The sequence below is a fragment of the Choloepus didactylus genome, chromosome 5, assembly GCF_015220235.1.
Source record: "Choloepus didactylus isolate mChoDid1 chromosome 5, mChoDid1.pri, whole genome shotgun sequence".
Taxonomy (NCBI): domain Eukaryota; kingdom Metazoa; phylum Chordata; class Mammalia; order Pilosa; family Megalonychidae; genus Choloepus; species Choloepus didactylus.
In genome coordinates, this window is record NC_051311.1 from 139,678,717 (window position 1) to 139,700,779 (window position 22,063).

The 22,063-nt window shown below is 43.3% G+C and overlaps 1 protein-coding gene and 1 non-coding gene across 5 annotated transcripts in view; one reads left to right on the forward strand and one right to left on the reverse strand.

Moving 5' to 3' along the window:
- Nucleotides 1-22,063, reverse strand: part of SCRN1 (secernin 1) — a 68,367-nt gene that overhangs the window by 6,788 nt on the left and 39,516 nt on the right. For all 4 annotated transcript variants that reach the window (XM_037836974.1, XM_037836975.1, XM_037836973.1 and 1 more), the window contains exons 3-6: nt 20,058-20,239; nt 12,426-12,628; nt 9,302-9,496; nt 8,497-8,662 (exon numbers count right to left, since the gene is read on the reverse strand). In XM_037836974.1, the coding sequence (XP_037692902.1) occupies nt 8,497-8,662; nt 9,302-9,496; nt 12,426-12,628; nt 20,058-20,239 (746 nt within the window). The remainder of the gene's footprint in view (nt 1-8,496; nt 8,663-9,301; nt 9,497-12,425; nt 12,629-20,057; nt 20,240-22,063) is intronic.
- On the forward strand, nt 21,827-21,933 carry LOC119535640. Its single transcript, XR_005217253.1, has one exon. It is a non-coding gene; the product is annotated as a U6 spliceosomal RNA (small nuclear RNA).

Genomic DNA, 22,063 nt, shown 5'->3' on the forward strand with positions numbered 1-22,063 from the left:
AAAGGAAGGGTCAGAGGCCCCTCTCTCTCTCGCTCGCTCCACCCCCCCCCCCTCCATTTAATACCTCTGAAAGACTCAGGGAGGGGACATATTAAGACAAGTGAAGAAAACGGATCCCAGAAGGAACACACCACAGAGAAACAGAAGCCTAGTGAGTTGGCTAACAGAAGTGAGCTAGCTGTAGGCATAGAATGTGGCTAATTCAAGAACACTTTTAGATTTAGCTCTCTTGGCAGGTTGGAGGTACCTTAGGGAAAATGGCTGTGTGGGTATTTGTATGTGTGTATTTGAGTGTGTGTGTGTGTGCATGTATGTGTATTTGTGTGTGTGCTTGTAAGGGGGTGGGGGAAGTAGGTGTACTCAATATAGGCCTAAGCACATAAATGGCTGTATGTATTTGTATTTGCATGTTTGTATGTGTGCAGGTGTGTATATTTGTGTGTGTGTGTGTGTGCTCATGCATGCCTGGACACACGTCTTCCTGCACATACATATACCAAAAGAGCCACGTACCTAAAACACCATGGCTGGGGATTCCAGCCAGCAGGGTGACCACTGCTGACTGACACCAGGGAGAGGAACTTATTCCTCCCTCTGCACCCACAGGAAGCACTGCTGAACCAGAGTGGCCCTCTGGGCTCAAGTTCACGGTGTGGTGCTAGCAGAGGGGCCCCGAGGATGGTTTGTTTTCAGCCACACCATGGGGCAGCCACTGCAATAACAGCAGGAATGAGCTGCTGCCCCACGCCAGCCATGTGTGCTGATGAGATTTGGATATTTTCTCTCCTCTCAACTGGTGCACCTTGGACCATTTCAAGGAGCCTCAAGTTTGTTAGAAGTGAGCTGGGATGTCGATTCCCTCAGCCCTGAGAGAGCTGGGGCTTCAGGCAGTCAGAACAGCCTTGCCATGCAAATATTTTCACATATGTCATGATCTGAAATAGGTTGGGAAGCAATAACCCTTCTCCCCAAATTGAGGTCCTTGGACTAGCAGCACTGGCTTCACCTGCAGAATCTCAGGCCTGCACCTTGGTCCTGATGAAGTAGAATCTGCATTTTGACAGGGTCTCCTGGTGAGTCATACCATATTCAGGTCTGAAGAGCACGACTTGACAACAGTAATGAGAAGTAACCTCTTAGGTTGGTTCCCTGAGGTTTCCATGGGAAAGAGGGCTCAAGTGAGCAGACGCCGATTACAATATGCAAAACTGGGGCTCACACTAACTTAGTTGGAATATTAAAAGTAGTGAGAGCTTTGCAGCCCAAGCTAGTGAAATGGATGATAGTGATTAAGGATAAGGTGATGCACAAATAAATAGGAGATTAATCCCATTCCCAACCCAATCTGCTGTGAGCCCTACCTAGAACCTCCCCTCCCCAGCCATCATAGAAGGAAATCCCCCAAAGACTCAGGGGAGCTACCCTTCCCCAGAAGGAAGACACACTACCACTTCCTACAGCCTCTTGAATATAGATCATTCCTTTTTCCTTTTACAGAGCATTGGGTGAATGGCTACTGAATGTGAAAGGGAATTAACTCAGAATCTAAAAGCATCTAAATCAAGCTTGATTGCGTGAAGTTGAATTCTCCAATTGGTGATTCAGGTAACTCTGCAAAAGGGCTGCAGTTTGGGGACTCACAGAAAGAGGTAATGGAGAGAGAGAAAAAGAGAGTGGGAGCTGAGCACAGAGACATCCAGAGCTGGCTGCCTCTGGGCCTTTTTGATCTCTGAAAGGCAACTGCCTCACCACGGCCACCCCCTGTCCGCTGACATTAGCCTGCAGCCTCCCGGCTGGCACAGAGATGCCCTTCTGCAGGAGAACACCAGCCCAAGCCGCTTTCTCAGCTCCAGGATTCTGCGCTGGGAAGAAACAGAGCCACTTCTCCCACCTGGGGCTGTTATGTTTCATGGTGGGGCTGTTACGGTCTCAGCAATTGGCGAGCCCAGGGAAATGCAATCTCCAGTGGAGCTCGCCGTGCCTGGGCTGTGGAGGAGACCCTTGGGAGAGGAGCTCTCTGTGTGTTTTCCATTCCACTCCATGCCTTGCATGACGGTCACATGTGTGATGCTATTCCATACAGTGCCCAGCACCTCTTTTCTCTACTACTCCAAAGCCTGAGCGGGAGTGATGCTTTTATCAAGAAACCTGCCATTTCATTTATAAAACCTCAGTGTTTTACTTACTACGCATCTCAGAACTGTTCCGACACACTGAACCCACTAGGGAAAGGCTGGCAGGAAGGGGACAGCTGGGGAGCACCCAGTGCAATCCCAAGATCTGCCTGCCTTGTTACAGGGGGGCAGGGACCTCAGCTGGGACTCCCCACCCCACCCCTGACCAAATATGGGATCTGTCATCTCCCCTCCGGGCTCACATTTGGACTAAAATGACATCTATGGTCCCTTCCAGCTTCTAGAGCTATTTGTTATTTCATGTCTATGGCATGAGGCCTGTGTGAATTTGTGACTCCAACTGCAGTAATGCATGCTAACCACAGTCTCGTTGTACATACAATATAACAAATAATAGTGTAGTGAAAAATTAGAACTCTCTCTTGGATGTAACTTCAAACCCACTGCACACTAAGTAAAATGGGAAGGGTTAGTAACATCAACGAGGATGTTTGATGAATTTTCTAAGTCATAAAGGAACATGTTTATCGCTCCCATCCATCAGTTTTAACAAAAAAAGAAAAAGTAATAAATATGATGAGGTTCCTATAACATTCCAAAGCAGCCAAAGCTCTCCAAGGATTTTTTTCAAATCCTATAAGGAAGTCAGCATCCTCAAATGCTAAAAATAGGGAGCATAAATCTGTCAGGGTGGTTAAAGGGAGATTTTCAGAGATCAACTAAATATAAATTATTGCCAATAATAAGTTGCAATGATATTAATATTTACTTAAACCCAAATATGGAAACTATAACTCAGGTTTGATCATTTGAATCTATGTATCCAGAAAAGGGGAATATGGATAACTCAATGGTTCCCAAACATTCTGATTTCTCACCAATCCTGATTTTAAAAATAACATTAAAAATCCCAAAAAGGTGAGGAGATACTCTGACATTCTCCCAAACTTGAACCTCAGATGGTAGCTTCATAAATGGTAGTTGAATGAATGTTTGCCAATTAATGGCCCAAGAAGATGATATGACTGACCCAAGTCACATCTCCAGCTAGTGACACAGCTGAAGCTGCATGTGGGTGCCCCCTGCCCTCCCAAGCCACCCAACCAGGGTGCGGCCCACCTGTCACTTGAATTCAGTGCCATCTAAGGGCCCCATGGGTGACTCTGATGCAGGGCACAGCTGGGAGGACTCAGAAAGTTGCTTCTGCTTCTGTCCCCAGTGCTGACTCTCAGAGTTAACATAAGAGAAACCACCTAACCCGGAATTTACTCATCACTCAGTGCTCCGTGGGGGTGTGTGGCATGAATATGAAATGAGAGGCCCCAGAGGAGAAAGCGCTTCCAATGGCGAAGGGTGGCCCAGGGGCTGGCTAAGGAGGAGATTTAGAACTGGCTGAGCTACTGCAAAGGGGTCTTCATGAAGTTCAACCAAACAAATGAGACCACGGACAACACTAAAGAATCCATGACACCGGTAACCTTTGGCTCTCGCTGAGACAAGGTCCAAGGCACCCAGTGTGACACCACGTGGGCTTCCAAGGTGCATCTGAAAGGTCTGCAGAATTTCTTTTAGCCTTGGCGACTGAGAGCCGCAGCCAAGAAACAGGCTCTGCTGGAGGCATCTTTGCCTTATCCATCCTATCTTTTTTTCCTTCTAAAACCTTGTCATGGATACACCAAGCTAGCAAAAAGAATCTGTTTCTCAATCATTTATTTTCTCCTTTCAGAGGACAATAAAATTATTATGAAAATCTCTAACCTTAGATAGTGTATCATAATGATCAAAGAATTCGCATTCAAGTCCCGTGGTACCCTCTCCTATTCATTCATTCCATAAACACGTGTTGAGTGCTTCCTGAGTACCAGATAGTGTTCTAGGTACTGGGGATACAGCAGTGAACAAGAAAAGGCAAAAATTCCTTTCCCATCTTACAGATGAGATTACCGAGGCTCACAGAAGCTAAGCAACTTGGCCCATGTCTCATTCCTAATAAAGAGCAGATCTCCAACTAAATTCAGATGTTATGATCCAAGGTCAGTTTTTTTCTTCAGTATCTCTCACCCTTATATCCTTCTGTTGGTTGTTTTGTTGTTGTTGTTGTTGTTTTTCATATATATTGTGCTACTGGAAAAAAATAAAGTACATTTTGTGCTTTGGGGTTTGGCATTTTAATATCAGTGGCCACCCAACAGGTCTGTCCCCAAACATGGCTCTGTTCCTACTGAAGATGCAGCCATTCCCTGAGTGATTGAGCCAGGATGATCTCATAACCTGGAGTCTCTGCCAGATCCATTGAGGGGAATTAGGCCCAGCAAGAGCAAGAGAAAGTCTGCTGCTGGGATGGATCTACTAAACCTTGAGCCAATCTAAAAAGAACTTGTAATAACCAGTTCCTCTCCAAATGCATGTGTCCCTCTGGATTTGTCTATGGGTCACTCCCACTTTTTTGTGACTTACTTTAATCATACAGTCAAAGCCATACCTGGCTGAACGCAGGGCCAGTCAGTGAAGGGAGTTTCTATTTTAGAGGAAAAGGGACTTTTGGAGCATGGGACAACCTCAGAGATGGAGGCGATACCATTTCACCTAGGGCTTCTGTTCTGCGTATCGGTGCAGGCTGTGTCCCTCTGGGGGTTGACAGTTGTACAAACTGTGGTGTGAAGGGCACCCATGGGAAGTGTGCAGTGTAAGGCTCTGCCAGTGTTCATAATGCAATCCCCAGAATTAAAAAGATGCCACCTGTTGCTAACACTTGAATTAACCAGATAATACAGCCAATCCAACTCAGCTTCTCCAGCTTAGTACATCGAGAGGAGAAGAGAAAGAAACAAAACAAAACAAAACAAAACAAACAAACAAAAAAACAAAACAGAAAGAGACAAGAAACACCATGTTCCTTCTATTACCCAGCTACTGACCTTGAAAATAGGTCAAACAACCTATGGTCCTAGAACATCTAGCTGCTCTCCCCTCTCGATTTACCCATCCTATATCTTGAATATTTGTATGTTTTCCTGGATGTGGGGGCCTCTCAGTGGTGCGCTGGTTAAACAACCCTATCTCTGAAAAAAATAAGCCCTGATTTATGGTGTTTGCCAACTTCCATAGTGTAAATACTCCCACCATGGCCCATTTCAAGCTACCAGTGTGACATCACTGAACAAAGGGTTGGGAAGAGAAGCACAGAATTGGCTCTCTCAGGCTCCAGCACATCACAGGACTAGATTTTTTACTGTCTCAAACTGCTAATGGACCAAACTCTCTACTCTTTCTCTCTCCAATTCTTTCTGTCTATGAAGCTTTAACAAGTACTGACTGCCATCTAGGAAGTGACTTCCAAAGTCAGAGCCAGTATACTAAAGCCAATTAGTGTCACTATATGGATGACTAAGGGACCAGCCGACTCAACAGAATATTAATATGATGGAATTTGCCACCTCAGTAAAGTTAAAGCACTTTTGCTTTCTCTTCAATCTCTCAGACTCTCAGACTTTCACATTTCCCTCCATCTCTCAAACTTACATAGTGCCTGGCACATAGTAGCAGGGAGAAAAGAAGAAGGAAAGGAGGAAGAGTAAACGAGAATAAGAGAGCAAGTTATCTAAAAAAAAAAGACCTGCAAATAATATAATGTACAAATGACAGAGAAGTATCCAAGCAGACAAAACAACAGTAAGATCATGTCTTTTGGTTTCTAACATTAACTGCGAGAAATAATACAACCCTGCTCTTTGAACATAATCTTCTGTAAGCTCACTGCTCTGAAACTATCTCCTGAAAACATCTCTCTAAGATTTTTGTCATTAGCAGAAACCAGCTAAAATCTACCTAATTTTACTACCTAAAAACCTGAAAGTAGGTAATTATGCTTCCTCTGACAAAATACAAAAAAATGTTGAACACGCCCAATTACAGAGACACCCTGAAATGTTGAATAGGACAAATAATCCATGGCTGTTCTATAATCACAATAGGAAAAACAGCTCATTTAACTGTTCATAAAACAGCTCATAGAAGATAAAAATGATTGTCTTCTGGAGGGACCTTAATATTCTATAAGGCCTTTTCAATTAATTTAACCATGAATACTTTTCTTTTAAAACTACTTGAGATTTTCCATTATGTCAGAAGGCTATTTCCAACCCATTTCTATAATTGTAACAGGTCATGAACTTGGGCTTAGGAACAAAATTCCTGGATATTGGTGTCCTGGAATCTCAGTGCCCTGAATTCTAAGCATGGTTAGGGCAGGTGTCTGGGTCATCACGGACAATGGGGTTGGCGTGGTCATTCTTTAGTTCAACCCACACCTTCAAAGCCTCCTGATTCCTAAAGAACAGCCTCCAAATACCTAAGCAGAGCATTCAAGGCTCTACAAATGAGGCTCTAGATATACTAGTAGGCCAGGTGAGAATCCTCAGCAGAGGCTCCTGAGCCATGAGCAGTTAGAACAGCAAGCTAGGTCAGAGCCTGTAAGGAGGGGAAGTCCAGATACCACGGAGAGGAAGGATGAGCCACAGATCTGGAGAACAGAAAATGTGTGGGTGATGGGGCCATGGAACCGGGAGTTCAGAACTGGGAGATCAAAACAAGAAAAAGCAGCCGGTGTCAAACTGGAGGAGCATCCTGAGAAACTGGCCGGAACTCGGTCGAGTGGCTGAGGCTCACTGTGAGAGGCCAGCAAAGGGCTGGTTTAGTGGAGGGGTAGGGGCATGGAGGAGAGAGGGAAACCTAACTGCAGCCTCCTCAGCAAGGGGAGGCACGACTGCAACTCTGCCAGGCTGGTCAATGCCTCTGTGACTTTGCACACACTATTCTCTATTTCCCACATGTGATTCCTGCTTTTTTGTAACTCATGAGCTCTTACTGTTCCCACAATGTCCAGCTCAAGATTTTTTCCATCTGTGATACTTTCCCCTTCATCGTATCCTTTACACTGCCCCTTATCTTGTACACACATCTCTTGCTGCACTTACCAAGGTATTTGCTACGTGGAAATCTCCACTCTTAGACTGTGACCTCCCTGAGAACAGAAAAGCATGACCCCCATGCCCAATAAGTTCAATACCCAGTACACAGTAAGTGCTCAATCAGTGCTTTTTGAAGGAATAAATAAGTGAATAGAAAATTAAGAAGATTTTAATAGTCAGGTCTTCTTGGAAGAATCTATTAATATTGGTAGTACTTAAAAAAATAAAAATGCCAAAGCGTCAGGAGAGGTGCCCGGCTTTTTCAAAGTCATCTAAGACATAGTCCCTAGCTAGACACCATCTTGAACCTATGAGAGGAGAAAAAGTATTTCTGCTCAGATGCAAAGGGAATAAAATTGAACAGCTACAGATTCCCTGGTAGTAGGTTCAAAGGTTTAGCACCAACATTCTGTGGAACACTTGAAAAACACCACAGAACCTACTGGAATGGAAAGTCTTCTAGAGCTTTCCAGGCTGATGAGCTGACTCCTCTGACAGATTCCTGGGCCCACCTCAAAGATTAGAATACAATAGGTTTGGGTTAAGGCATCTGTATTTTTCAAAAACTCCCCCAAGTGATTCTGATAATGAGCAGATTGAGAATTTCCACTGGACAGTTGTGTCTAAGCTACTGATGATGTGATTTGTGGTATATTTGAACGTTTCTAGGGAGAGTGACTACTGCCCGCCTGGGAGATCAGAAATAGTCTCAATAAATGACAGCTAAACCTTCTCTGTATTTGTTGGGTTATTATTTAATCCTCCAGATAAGTATACTAAAGATGTAGGCTAAAATTCGCCCCATTGTACAGAAAAAGAATCTGAATCTTAAAGAGTTTAGTGAATTTATCCAGCCATTAACTGACAGAGGTGGGATTTGAAATTCTAGTAGTTTGTTGCAGAGGCTCTGTTTCCCACCACTGTGTGATACCACCTCTTTGCCAAAGCACGTGGACAGAAAGCAACCCCCTAAAACACAATGTCTTCAAGAAGTGGCCAGTACCCTTAAAATTGCTTCCATCTATGTTGTCTCTGGGTCATTTTGTCCTTTAACTCACAGGAACCGGTTGTTTTGGTACATCTTGTGCATTCCTGGATCTCTCTGCCTCACTGTGTCTTGTTCATCTTTTCATCCTGGCCCATGATACATACTCCATAAATATTTGTTGAATTTAAAACAATTTGATCTGTGATTGTGAAGACTATGTGACTAAAGCCAAGAACTCCACTCAGCCAAAGCTCTTCATGCTCCATTGCCCACGTTGGGGCAAAGGGAAGAATGGGACTCTCTGCCTGGGAGGACGGCATGAGGCAGGAACTTCACGTGTGCTTGTGGAATGAGCTTTCAGGGAAGCTCGCACTTCCTGCCTAGGACTGAGTCTCAGACAAACCTGGAAGGATCTGGGGTCCCGGTGAAGTAGTGAATGCACGGCAGGCTTCTATTCTGAGGCAGGACAGACACGACACTGGCTGTGGTGAGGAAAGACTCAGTGTCTATACAGACTCCACTGGCTTTGTCCCGTAAGATGTTAATCATAGTTTCCACAGTGATGCTTTCTGTGAAAAGAAACAAAAAGAGAGGGGAAAGGGAGATAAAACTGTGGCAGGCTGCTAACCAAAAGCCATTTGCTCCTTTCTCTTTTTGGTAGTAGAACCCCTGAAATTATAGCTGGAAAGATAACTGCAAAACTAAGACTGTATTTCCCAGCTTCCCCTGCGGCATGTGATCAATTCTGACCAATGGGCTATGAGCAGAAATGGCATGAACAACCTCCTCATCACATTGTGAAAAGGCATGCGTGTCATGTCCTCCACTTTTCTCCCTTCCTGCTGGCTTGGAGAGGATAACAAGTGGACCACAAAAGGGAGCCACGTATTCAGGTAGAGTAACCCACCAACCCTATCATGAGCATCTACATCCGGACTATAACCTAGGAGAGGAATAAACTTCCATTTTCTTTAAACCACATTATTTTGGTCCTCAGGAGCAGGGATGGTCCCTGGAAGAGAAGCCTTGTGAAAAAATAAATACAAGTTGCTTTCTTGACTGGTGTGACTTTTAGCACAAGTTTGGTATATAAGGTCTATTCTTTACCCCTCGGCTTCAGTCACCCTCCTAAGTTCAGACAAGTTCTCTGAAATAGCCAAAAGTCTCAGGCAACGACAGGGAGATTTGGAAGGGATATACTAACTTACCTTCTTGCTTTTCTAAGCTGTCTTTGACAGCACAGCAGTCTAGATGGTCATCAGCTGGAGAAAAAACTTCAGAAAAATTGAACTCATCCTCTCCTGTCCACCAACCTTGGTTCTGAGCATAACTTCTGAGTTCAGGATGCTCCGTGTCAATCTTAGTGGTAAGTGAAAGCTGGTTGCAAACACATTTCACTCCCTCTGTAGAGACAGCAAAGCCCAATTAGTCAAAAATACACTTACAAAGAATTAATCTAGAAATGGAAATTTACAGGGAAACCCTCCTCTTCAACTCTGACTTGAACCACCCAGAGAATGGATTCGGTTTTTGAAGAAAGAAGCAGACAATCCTCGGTCTTCTTTTTAGAACTCCCAGAAGGTCTAAAAGTCTTGACCAGACATTATGTGTTTTAAATGAGCAACAATCACTTTACCGATCTTAAATTCTCTATTGAAAGGAAGCATGTGAGGCCCTCCATTCTGGCTAAATAAACCTAAGCATTTTATTACTTCATAAGCAAAGTGAAAGATTCTTTGAAAGAGGCACTGTGCTACTAAGATGTGAGTGTTGAACCTACAGAGATTCCTCCTACCCAATTTGTTTCTGTTTCACATGGAGAAACATTTTCCACCATCTCCTCCATTCCCCATGCCCAAATATATACCGTTTTAAAAAGTATAAATATGACACTTCTTCATTTAGCTTTTTTCATCTTTCCTTACAATCACTTTAAAATAATGGAATGCACCCTCAAATGTGTGTATGTGTATGTGTGTGAAATCTATGGGAATTCATTTTTCCTTATAAAAAATATGTGTGGCTAAGTAAATCGAGACTCAAAAATGCCTGCATTGTGAGTACACTCCACCTTGATGAATAAGGGGAGGCCAAAGATTGTTCCACCAGCTGGCAGGCTTGCTGTGCCTTCTCCAAAGACTGAACTGAAAATACACAGAGGAGGACTCAGACTTCTAAAACTAAAAAGTTATCAGTTGTACTCAAAGGGCCATTCATATTTGCTGTTTCCAGCAAGCATGTTGAATCTTCCAAATTCTTGAAGGAAAAGGTGGAGAGAGAGTGAAAATAACAAATTGCAATGAAGCCTTGACTGCCTGAAAACCAGGGATCGTGTTGGACTGAGTTCTTCTGGTATGTTTCACTTCACTGACTTACACTTCCAAAATAAGCATTTCTGGCTGATGGGCATTTGTCCTTTGCTATTCATCCTTTCAGAGAGCACCCTAAGAGTGACATTACTAAAAACATTTTTTAAACAGTTGTAGCCAGCTGTTACCAAGTGATTTTGACATTATTCATACTAAGCTATTAAAAAAGTATCTTATGAACAACTTAACAGGTTGTTGTTTTTTTTCCTAAAGGACTGATTTTTAATCAACATTTGCTTTCAACTATTTTAGCATTTGGGGAACAGGTTTCGTTATTCCTAGTCCAATCACCCTGCTGCTGGGATCAGAAGACTTGAAATCAGTGAATCCAAGGAGTGACTGTTTTCTTTTTATTTAAATATTTAGAGAAACACACAATGGTTTTGAGGAGATGGGGTTTTTTAAGCTATGTTTTGAAGGGAAGCTCAGCATTTGAAATGCAGTTACAAATCAAAAAGTTCTACTTAAAAGCAGTACAACTGCTTTTAATCATAAAGCCCTTAGCCCTGTTGATGGAACCATTTAATGGTAAGACTTCATTTAGGAAGGTGTTCTATAAAAGTTTTAAGTTCTGCATTGCAGGAGGCTTGGAGACCTGGAGGCCACACTGGAGTGTTTGTTTTATAAGTTCTCTAAGAAGTGGACAAGCAAGCACGTGCCCTTGCGGGTATATGCAGAGGTGAACGTGGATTGCAGAAACTTTGAGATTGTCTATTGGGCCACCACTAGCCCATTCTGTCCCCTTGTGAGAAGCAGAAGCCGCCCCCTCCTGCTGGCAGGCACAGCCTTTGCACAGCTTGGCCAGGAAATGAAAAGCAGAGTTTGCTGCCCCCTCCGGGCAGCTTGTACCAGGTACGATGTGCCCACTGGTCTCAACAGACCTGATCACTGGCTGGACTTTGGCCACAGGAAACAACAGACTTGATTCACAACTAATACAGTACATCTTCTGCTCTAACTCAGGTCAGTGTTGGTCCAGTCACCCCTGAGGAAGGAATGGCAAACAGGTTTCATCCCTAACATCATTTCTGGTGAACTGGAAAAGACTTCCTGGTAAATTCAGCCGAGAAAAATTCAGAGGCAAAGTATAAGTCCAACCAAAAAAAAAAAAAGTGCCATGATTGACTTGCCATGTAGGCCAGGACTCAGGAGGGGCAGCACCCATGCCATGTATTTGTCATCCAGCCCTAAAGAACTTAGGAAGGGCTTCCGTGGCCAAGTCTCCTTAAGAACTACTCGGTCCTCTTGGAAGCCTTTTAACCCATTCTGGGATGCCACCCAGGCCAGAATATGAGGGTGCTGAGGTAATGATAAAAGACCACCCGCCTCCCCCCTGCCCCAACATTTCCTTCCCTGGAACTGTCTTAGAAGCCAGTCGCTGCAGAGGTTACAGAGTGGAAATTTTATGGGTTCTAGATTCTTCTGGGTGGATCACCTAGTTCTCTGCTCTTCTAGGAACATCGTCTCACAGGGAAATGGCCTTTTGGCCCTGAGTGGCAGCAGTGGTTCCTACACGGATCCAAATTCCTATTTTAGAGGAACATCCCAAGCAAAAAGAGCTGCAAGGTTGGGGGCAACAAGAAGGAGCTCCCTGCTGAGGTATTCATGGGCCTATTATGAACGGAGCATCACCATTCCCAGGCCCAATTAATAGAGCAACAACTTCGGTCATGGAACTGCTGATGGTTAAAAATGAGCCCTGCCCAGAAAGCAAACAGAAAATACAAAATGTTGATTGTGCTTCCCAAGTGTCAACATCTCTTGACTCCAGGTTCAAGAGACTCCAGATTCTTATTTGGGAAGCAGAAGCCCTGAAATGAGAGGTAGACGTAATTATGAAGATCTAGCTTTGAGATGTTCTGCACAGCAGCAGGATTCCCCCAGGTCTGACTCTTTAAATCCAGGCAATGTCCACCTCAGCCTTTCCCTGTCCTCATAACCCTTCACCGTCCACACCACTCACCTGTGATTTTCTCCGCTGCCCAGTACTTCCCTGTGGTCTCAAGCACCCAGGCTTCTTCACAATCCACAATCAGATATGCACTTTGGAAGCTGTGGCAGGAGTTTGCATCTTCATAATAATTTCCACCCTGTCCATGCTCTTCCAACAAGGAGACGATGACATCTAAGGCTTCTTTAGCTGTTGTCCCTCTTTCTAAACCAAGCCTGAAGTCAGGAAACCAGAAGTGCACCTCAGTCATCTCACAGCACACATGATTACCAAAGCAAACAAAGACAGGGACAAGGCTGAGTTACGAAGCACGCCAACGTGTCTGAATATGTTAAGTGGGTTAAATATAAAAACGAAAAAGATCAGCAGCACTTTACGAAGATGTCTTTCACAAATTAGGTTAAAAAATCACGGGGATGTTTTCTGTCTTTGGATTGCCCCTTCCACACAGACAAAAGAGTCAGGAACCCAGGGGCTTCTCCATGTTGAAAGGAAGCTTGGCCAACACTGTCTCATTTCTGACTGTCTCCCACGTAGCTGGCCAGCTCTGAACTTGCCCTCAGTGAGATTCCTTCTATGGCTTGTCCTTCCTCCTACCTCTAGGCTGGGCAAGAGAAAATCACTGCCTCGTCCACCTTGATCTCTATTATTCTACACCAGGTACTCTGGCTAGTAATAAAAAGTGTTCAATTACCAGTCAGCGCCCTCAGGGCATATAATTTATTTAGAGACCTCATTAGGAATGGGTGAATGGTTAGGACACGATTAATCCTGGTTCCACAACACACATACACACACATACATATATGCATGCACTCCTTCTGCAGTGAGACATCCATCTCCCCCCACCCCTTCCAATTAATACACCCTTTAAAGAGGGCATAGATACTGCTCTCTGTGTACTGTGTGACCTTAGGCAGGCTGTATAATAGACTTGAACTTCAGTTTCATGTCACCTATAAAATAAGTACCTACATTATTGGGTTGCTGTAAGAGTGGATTTTATGAGGTAATGAACACAAAAATATATAATGTTAGTGCCCAGGACCAAGTAAGATATTGCACTGTGGCAGAGAAATGTTGGATTTAGAGATGAAGGGACTTAGTCTGTACTTCTGGTTCTGCTATTCACTGGCAGCATGATCTTAAGTAATGTAACCTTTCCAAAGCTTGATTTTCTCATCTGTGAAGTGGAAACCGTAAAATCTCCCTCTCAGGCTGACAAGAAAGATGCTGGCACCTAATATATTCTCAGGAAACATCCAATTATTCATCTGTTCATTCACAGTTGTAATTTTGGTGCCAGGAACGCAAGCAATGGGGGCAAGGGAGCCTGCTAAGATGGTGGTATGGGTCAGTTCTTGGCAGCTCGAGAAGAAACAGCGATTAAAATTCACCCAATTTGATGCTTCCTGAAGGGACATTTCTGTGTCCCCAGGGAGAAGAAAAGATGATGCAACTTCACACTATAGGTTTATTTTCATAGTCAGATAATTATATTTTAATTCTTTTGACAGTTCTCAATTTCAGCTTATTTAGGAAGACCGAGTTACAAGGCAATGATTTGCAAAGCTGAACCCTAAGACCTTAGGAGAGTGATGAAATAATAAGCCCATTAGAAGACTGAATTAAGTAGAATTAAGTAGGCTTTTCTGTTGCTCAATGTCATCTTCTCCAAAGAAGAGAGCAAAAGCAAGCACTCATCTTATCTTGAGAAGTACTGAGCAAAGCAGCCAAGAGCACCTCTCATTACCTGGACCTCCTTTCTCCTTTCCACAGGCCCCCTGATAGCCCTGGTGACCCCATTGTCACACTGCCTCATATTCACATTCCAGGCAAAACCCTGTTCCCAGGGCCTTTGCAGGGCCCCAGCCCACCCAGGCAAGGATGTGCTAGGAGTCTGTGAACACCTAGCCAGGGCCTTGGCCCCATAGTTGGAAGCTGTCACTTCTCTTTTGCTCTCTTCTGCCTGATTCTTCTTGCCTTTGCTTACCCTAATATTACAGTGCTTGCATTTCATGCTGAGACTCCCAGTGCTTGCTCTCGCCCTCTCATTCTGACTTTGATAACCCTATGGGCACAGGTTCTGCAGTGGAACCCTCCACAGACACAATTCTGATTTCACCCTCCATCCCCTCTTGTCAGGGGCATGGGTAAAAGATACTCCTTCATCCCACCTAGTCTCCCTGCCAGGGCATGGGGACAGGACAATGCCTGCTCCACAGTTCAAGGGCCATGAATGACACATGTGGCATGGATTCTCCACCTGAGACTGAGCGGTGCAGAGACTGTTACTCCACCGGGTGCAGGGAAGATACCAGAGAAACCAGGGCTGCGGCCATCTGGGACCACAGGTCACACAACATCAAATGGCTGGTTTTAAAGCCTTTGACAACTGTCTCATCTTCCCAAGCAGATTCGTGTGATTCAGAATGACAAAGCACCTTTCTGGCCCCATTCCTGGTTTTCCTTTGGCTGCTCCATCTCAGGATGGGCATGACCAGTGCAGGGAAAGGGATGAAATTAAACAGTCCAAGGTTAGAGTCTCACTTTGACAGCTACATGCAATACACAGGCTTATTCAAATCCTTTCAAAGACAGTGCTTTTGTCCAAGTTGTTTTGGGTTCCAGAGTCAAAGACTCCTGAATTCAAATCCTGGTTTTATGAAAAAGCCTTAGGAAAATCTCCACATGGGCCCAAGACCTTCTCACAGATGTTTCAAGTCCACTCTGCCCTTTCCTGAGAGGTTAAGACTTCACACTAAGGAAGACAATAACCAAAGGAACAAACTTACACCTCAGCTGAGATTTGGGAGTTGAAACAACTAATTAAAGATGTTCAAACAAATCTTCTAAATCAAATCAAAGAGTTGAAAGAAAATGTGACAAAAGAGATAAAGGATATAAAGAAGATACTGGGTGACCATAAGGAAGAATTCATAAACTTGAAAAAACAAAGGACACAACTTAATGGGAATGAGAGGCACAATAGAAGAGATGAAAAACATAATGGAGACATGCAGCAGCAGACTTGGAGAGGCAGAAGAAAGGATCGGTGAACTAGAAGACAGGACATCTGAAATCCTACACAAAAGAACAGATAAGGAAAAGAATGGAAAAATATGAACAGGTTCTCCGGGAACTGAATGACAACATGAAGTGCATGAATATACCTGTTATAGATGTCCCAGAAGAAAAAAAGGGAAAAGGAGGCAGAAACAATAATAGAGGAGATAATCAATGATAATTTCCCAACTCTTATGAAAGACATAAAATTACAAGGACAAGAAGTGCGGAGTACCACAAACAGAAGACAGTAACATCTGCACTTCCCCTGCTCACAATCCCTGAGTTTAGGAATGCTGCTTGCTTATCTTTGTTATCTATGCCTCCATAGGTAATAGGAAATTATAACTAGATTTACCATGGATATATAACCACTACCCTGGAGAAAGTAATGGAAAAAGTCAATACCCCTCCCCTAAAAGAATGGGCCTGGTGATCTTATAGGAAGGGTCTTGGCTGCAAATAATCTGCCATCTTCCCAACAATCAACAAGTCTTCAAGGCCTTCTGGGGCTCAGGAACTTTTGGACACATGAAGATTCTCAGCCTTCAGCCAGAGGGCTGGGGGCAGGAAGCTCCATAACGTGATGTTAAGAGCCACAACAATTTGGGGAAGGATGTGTAAAATCTTTTTACTAATCTCCGTTTCTTGGTGTCCTGAGTTTTCGGTCTCCTGGAGAAAAGTAAAGCGTGACCTAATACACAGATCCAGCCACCTTCCAGTTCTGGGGCTTGGGAAAGTTGCTTAAGCCTCCCAAGCCCCAGTTTCCTCAGCTACCAAATGGAAGAAAACAGACCTACTTCATCAGATTGTTGTGAGAATGAAATTAAATGATATATGCAAAGTGCCTCTTATGACACAGCTCAGGAACTACACAGGTGATTCCATCCTTCAGACATTGACTGGGCCTGCATTCAAATCCTTTGTGAGTCCTCACATTTGCCAACAACCTGAAGACAACCCTCAGACCCTTCCAGATTTCCACACTGGCCTCTTTACAAGGATGTTCATGTTTTGTTTTGTTTTGACATGCTGAGGATCTGATGGAATGTGCCCAGAATTATGAGATGTTCTGAAGTACGGGGACTGACTGGATTTTAGTGCCAAAGTCAGTTAAACACAAATGGGAGCAACAAGAGTCAGTCTGCAAGAAAAGAAAAGAATGACGCAGGTATGCAAAGCGAAGATGGGACATGAAACACAGAAGGAATGTGGAGGTGTGCTGGGGCCAGCTAGCACCAGCTCAGGGAGCAGATTGCTAAAATTTTAGAGGCATTTGTTTAACCATTGGTAGCTGGAAATCAATGGGAATGTTTACACCATGGAAATTGGAAAAGGCTACAAATCAAGGCTGGCCTCCCACCAAGTCAGTTAATAAACATTTACCAGCACAGTCTAATGGGTTCCAAAGCTTTCTAGTTCTCATCCATGTTGAGTCCCAGATGCATTATCAGGACAGACAGACCTCAGATTGTAAGAGACATCACTACATCCTGAAAATAAATTCTCATTTTTTCATACTAGCTCCAGCCAGCTCCTTGTTACTTGGAACCAAGCTCATGAAACATGCAAAAAATATATATTTGTGCTTATATGCATTTTCCCAGGGAGGAAGGACTATTTGCCAGATTCTCACAGAGATCAGTGGATTAAAAAGACAGGTAAATCTTGGCTTGTAGCCAACATCACTGAAAATGAAGCATAAATCAGTATTGCCTAATGCTTGCATTTCAGCAGCAAGCTTGTAAGAAACACATACAAATTATACTTTTATCTTAAAGTCAGTGCCTATTAAATTGCTGTCATTCATTATGTCTCCTTAGACTGAGGTTGGATTTGACATGGTGCTGGAAAGCACAAAAGATCAGAACACATATAGGGGCAACCTCTGTATCTTGCTGAATAATCGACCACAGATCACGTAGGAACTTGAAATAGATGGTAAAATGTGAATAATCTCCTCTCACAGGAGCCGTCCAGGAAAGAACTGGCCTCCAGGCACAGAGGCAAGGACAGGCAAGGACAAAGGAAGGGATGATACCTCACAGCAATAGGTAGGAAAATGCTGTAAATGCAGAAGCCTGAAATGAGAGAGTGCAGGCAGCTGATACAATGTTTCCTCTAGAGCAGTGGTTCTCAATCTTTATCATGCATCAGAATCCCATGCAGGGCTTGTTAAAACACAGATTCCGGGCCCCACCTAATTCAGAAGGTCTTGGGTGGGGTACAAAAATTTACATTTCTAACAAGTCCCCATGTGATGCTGGTCCACGGACCACACTTTGAGAACCACTGCTCTGGACTCTTGCCACTCAAACTGATGCTGGTCTGGCATCTGCAGCATCACCTGGAAGCTTCTTTAAAACTAATATAAAAGGCCTTTTGAGTCATCCATCACTTTTGGGGTTGGTTGGGATGAAATGGCCCCTCAGAATCTGACTGTGCTTGGCTGCACTGATCATATCCTGTATAAAGCTTAGACCAGGCCCTGAACTCCTGGGAGACCCATCAGAGTGCATTCAAGGTGGCCCCACCCCCACGCTGAAGAACATCAGTGATGAGGCACTTTGACACTCTTTTTATTGCAATAGACAAGAGCAGGACAGAGCAAGACAGGAAAGGAGTTACAAGTAAATGACTAAAAATTAAATCCTCACTCTGTCATCTACTCCCAACATTGGTTATTATCTCAGACCTTGCTATCACAACACTAATTATGTGTCAGATATATCTCCTCTGTCCACGTCCCTCAGCCCTGTTGATCCTGGTCAAAAGCAGCTCCTCCTGAATGCATTCCCAAATGTGCCCAGCTATGGCAATCCCTGAACATCCAGCAGTGTTTGCTGAGGGCCCTACCCTGGAATTCTGTGCCATTCATGTGGCTACAAATCTCAGATTGCCTTGAGACACATCTCCTCTGCTCTTGCCTTGAATTGTTCTTAAAATCTGGCATTCCTAAGTTCCCTGTCTTCTCCCTGCAACCAGACTAAAATCTCTTTGAAACTTTGAACTTCTTCATGGGCCAAAAGAGTCTAACACAAACTAGATATTCAGAAAACCCCTGTTGCTTTATTGGTTGATCATCTTGAAAAGACGTAGCAGAAGCTTTAAAGGAAAAAAAAAAAATTCTCTTCCTTCATCTCTTAGAAATTACTTCTTAAAATGGTGATTTTGCCACATTGACAAACCCCATACCACAAATATAATAATTCAAAATAAATATCAATAAGATTAAAATGGGGTGTAACACTCTATTTTCAGGATTTCTGTTAAGTATATGGAGGGAAACATAAGCTCAAACCTTATTATTGCATATATTCTATTCAGTTAATCAAAAGAAAATTGATTATAAATATAAGGCTCTTTCCATCTCTTCCCCAGCTCAGGGAACCTGCTCCTCCTGAGTTCAAAAGAACCAGGAATAATAAGGAAGGCTGATTCTCGGAAGGCAGAGAGACAACGTGCTACCGAAGGGTTGGTGGAAGCTTTGGGCCACAGAGGTCTCCCTCAAAGTATGCAATTGCCCCCACAAAACCAATGTCAAAACCCCTATTTCTTTTTAGAGGATGTTATTTTGGGGAGGCTCTTCAGGGATCACCCAATCTAGGCCTCCTAGGGAACAAATGAGGCCACCGCCACCCAGGGAGGTGACGTCACTTTAGTATAGGAACCCTGGAATTCAAGGCTGCCAGCTCCCAGCCCAATCTTCTTTCAACTGCATCATGATTCTGTTTCATTTCACTATTTCAGAAAAAAGAAAACCGTTTCAGAATGCTGTTTCATTCCAGCCCGTCCTCTATGGTAGTCATTCTCTCCACATCCAGTTTACATCACCTATTATGTATGCCAGGCACACAGGTCCCAGTGCCTGTGACCCAGCAGTCCACAAACAGACAAAGATCCCTGTCCATTGACCTTATGTGCAGCATCCTTCTGTTATATATGAGAGGAGAGAAAGGAAGAAAAGACTACTGAGATAGAAGGGAAAGAGGGGAAGGTGATATCTGTTCTTGTTTAACAGCTTCGTTGAGATAGCCTTCACATATCATAAAATTCACCCATTTGAAGTGTATAGTTCAGTGGGTTTTAGTATATTCACAGAGTTGTGAAACCATCACCTCAATCTAAGTTTAGAACATTTTCAACACCCCACAAAGAAACCCTTTACCCTTTAGCAGTTATCAAGTATTCCCGCTTCTCCCACTACCCACACCAGCCCTGCAACCACTAATCCACATTCATTCTGTATGAATTCGCCTATTCTGGACATTTCATGTAAATGGGGTCCTGCAATATGTGGTCTTTTGTGCCTGGCTTCTTTCATTTATCATAATGTTTTCAAGGTTCATCTATTTTGTAGCACATGTCAGTTCATCATTCCTTTTTTATGGCTAAATAATATTCCAGTGTAATCTGTTCTTTTTCCAGTGCTTCAAAGCTTATATCAAGAGGCAAACATCAACTCTGAGTGTATCGTGTTATAAAATAGGAAGTTTAGTGGGAGATAAGTCCTGTCCACATTTCCAGCCGATTTCTGGGCAGCCGTTTCAAAGTATCACAGTGCAGTTCACATCCTACCTGACCAGATCCATCCCCAGTAAGGCTTCCGTCTCAGCAGCGGGTTCTCTGGTGTTGATGGGCTCATTGGCTATGCACACTCCATGCTCGTTGGCTCCCATTTCTGCCCCCCAAAGCCAGGCAGGTCTGCTTATCACAATGGCATGGGTCCTTGGAACTTGATCGATTGAAATGTAAGTGCACTAAAAAATGAACAGGAAAGAAAGGGCCATCACCTGCCAGGTACCACTTAGTTTTCATCTGTACTTACACTGAGCCATCACATCAGTTACAAACAGAGCCAAAAAACAAAAGACCTTGGGAACACCCACATTTAAAAGTTGCCCCAAGTCTCAATGCAACTCAGAGGCCACCATAATGGGTTTCAGTCCCACCACCCACTCAGTTTTTGGTCTCTTTGGTTCAAGTCAGTCTGTCCATAGGGCTTAGGCACAGGGCAATAATCTTGAACCAAGCATTCAACCACTCTTCACCCGGAACATTATCGACATCATTCTGTGCCTCGTACTTTCAATAGGCATGGATGCTCACCAGCATTTCAAACAAACTCAGCTATTTTATTCCCATTTGCAAAAATCCAGCTAGATCAGTGGTTTTCAATTTTTTTTTAGCTATAGTGTCTTGTCTTTAAAAGAAACTTTACACAGCCTAACATAGAGAGCCAATAAAAGTGACGAGGCACTGTCTGAAGAAGGCAGTCCCCTGCAATGATTCTAGGGCTCCCTGGAACACAGTCTAACAACCACCAACTTCCATAGTGGCTCTCATAGTAAGAAAAGGGAAAATGATACTATTACTTTATGTTTAACTATTGCATTACAATGTATACTTTCTTATACATTATGCTTTCCTGTGACATTTGAGTGAGGTAAATACCAGTAAAGAAATACTAATAAGAATAAGTGTTTATACCCAGAGACATGTATTTCTAACTGCTACAGAACTGCAGTACCTGTCACTTAGAGTCAAGTATCTTACCTTCTCCAGGCTGTTGCACCTTTACCTGGAAAATGAGAGCTAACCTACATCAAACTGTTTCTTTCCAAGTATTTTCAGTTGCAGAACCCTTCCTTCAAACAAACTCTCACACAGAAGCACATCATAAAACTGGTCCAAGTGTATCCAGGCAAAGTAAGGAGGGAGAGATACAAATGCAGTGGGGACAACCACTTGTATCCTTGCCTGCCTGTTCCTCCTTCTCCATCCTGTCCCCACTTTGTAGCACATCAGGGACTCCACTGGAGCAGCTTGCAAACCACTAAACTAGATTATCCATAAGATGCCCTTGATTCCAGCATTCTATGAGTCTCTGACTCATTCTGCGGGAGGTGGCTGCAGTAAGGAATTCAGGGCTCTGAATCACACAGAGCTCATTAGCTCTCAGGGGAAAATTTCATCAGCTGCAGCAGCCATTTACATTTTGAATTGGGCAGCTGAAGGCACGTCAACTGCAGCCTTAGATCTTTCTTTGTTCCAGCATCCAACTATATTGACTGAGTGCAGCTATATTTTCTGAAAGTTGAAATATATGCAGTATGCACACTCATTTGTTAGATGACTTCCATATCTTCACAATTCACATTAGGTATTGCTCTGCCCTGGAATAATTTTATTTCACTTGAAAAAGAATATTTCTAAATTAAAAGTTAATTAAGACTACAGGTTGTCGAGACCCTTGAGTTTTTCATGGTACATTCATACTAAGATATACTCATTGAAACAGTTTCCCTGTTTGGTTCCCATAGTTGCTTACTTAAAAAACAATTCTAGTGCTTGCTTCAGCAGCACATATACTAAAATTGGAATGATACAGAGAAGATTATCATGGCCCCTGCACAAGGATGATATGCAAATTCATGAAGCGTTCCAAATTAAAAAAAAAAAAAAAAGACTCTATTCAAGCAAAAAGCTGTCACAGCCAAATCAAACTATAATCATCTGTGCTCTTCTAAATTGTAATTCAACTTTATACTCTTAAGATTGCACTCTTTCATGTAAAAAGTAGT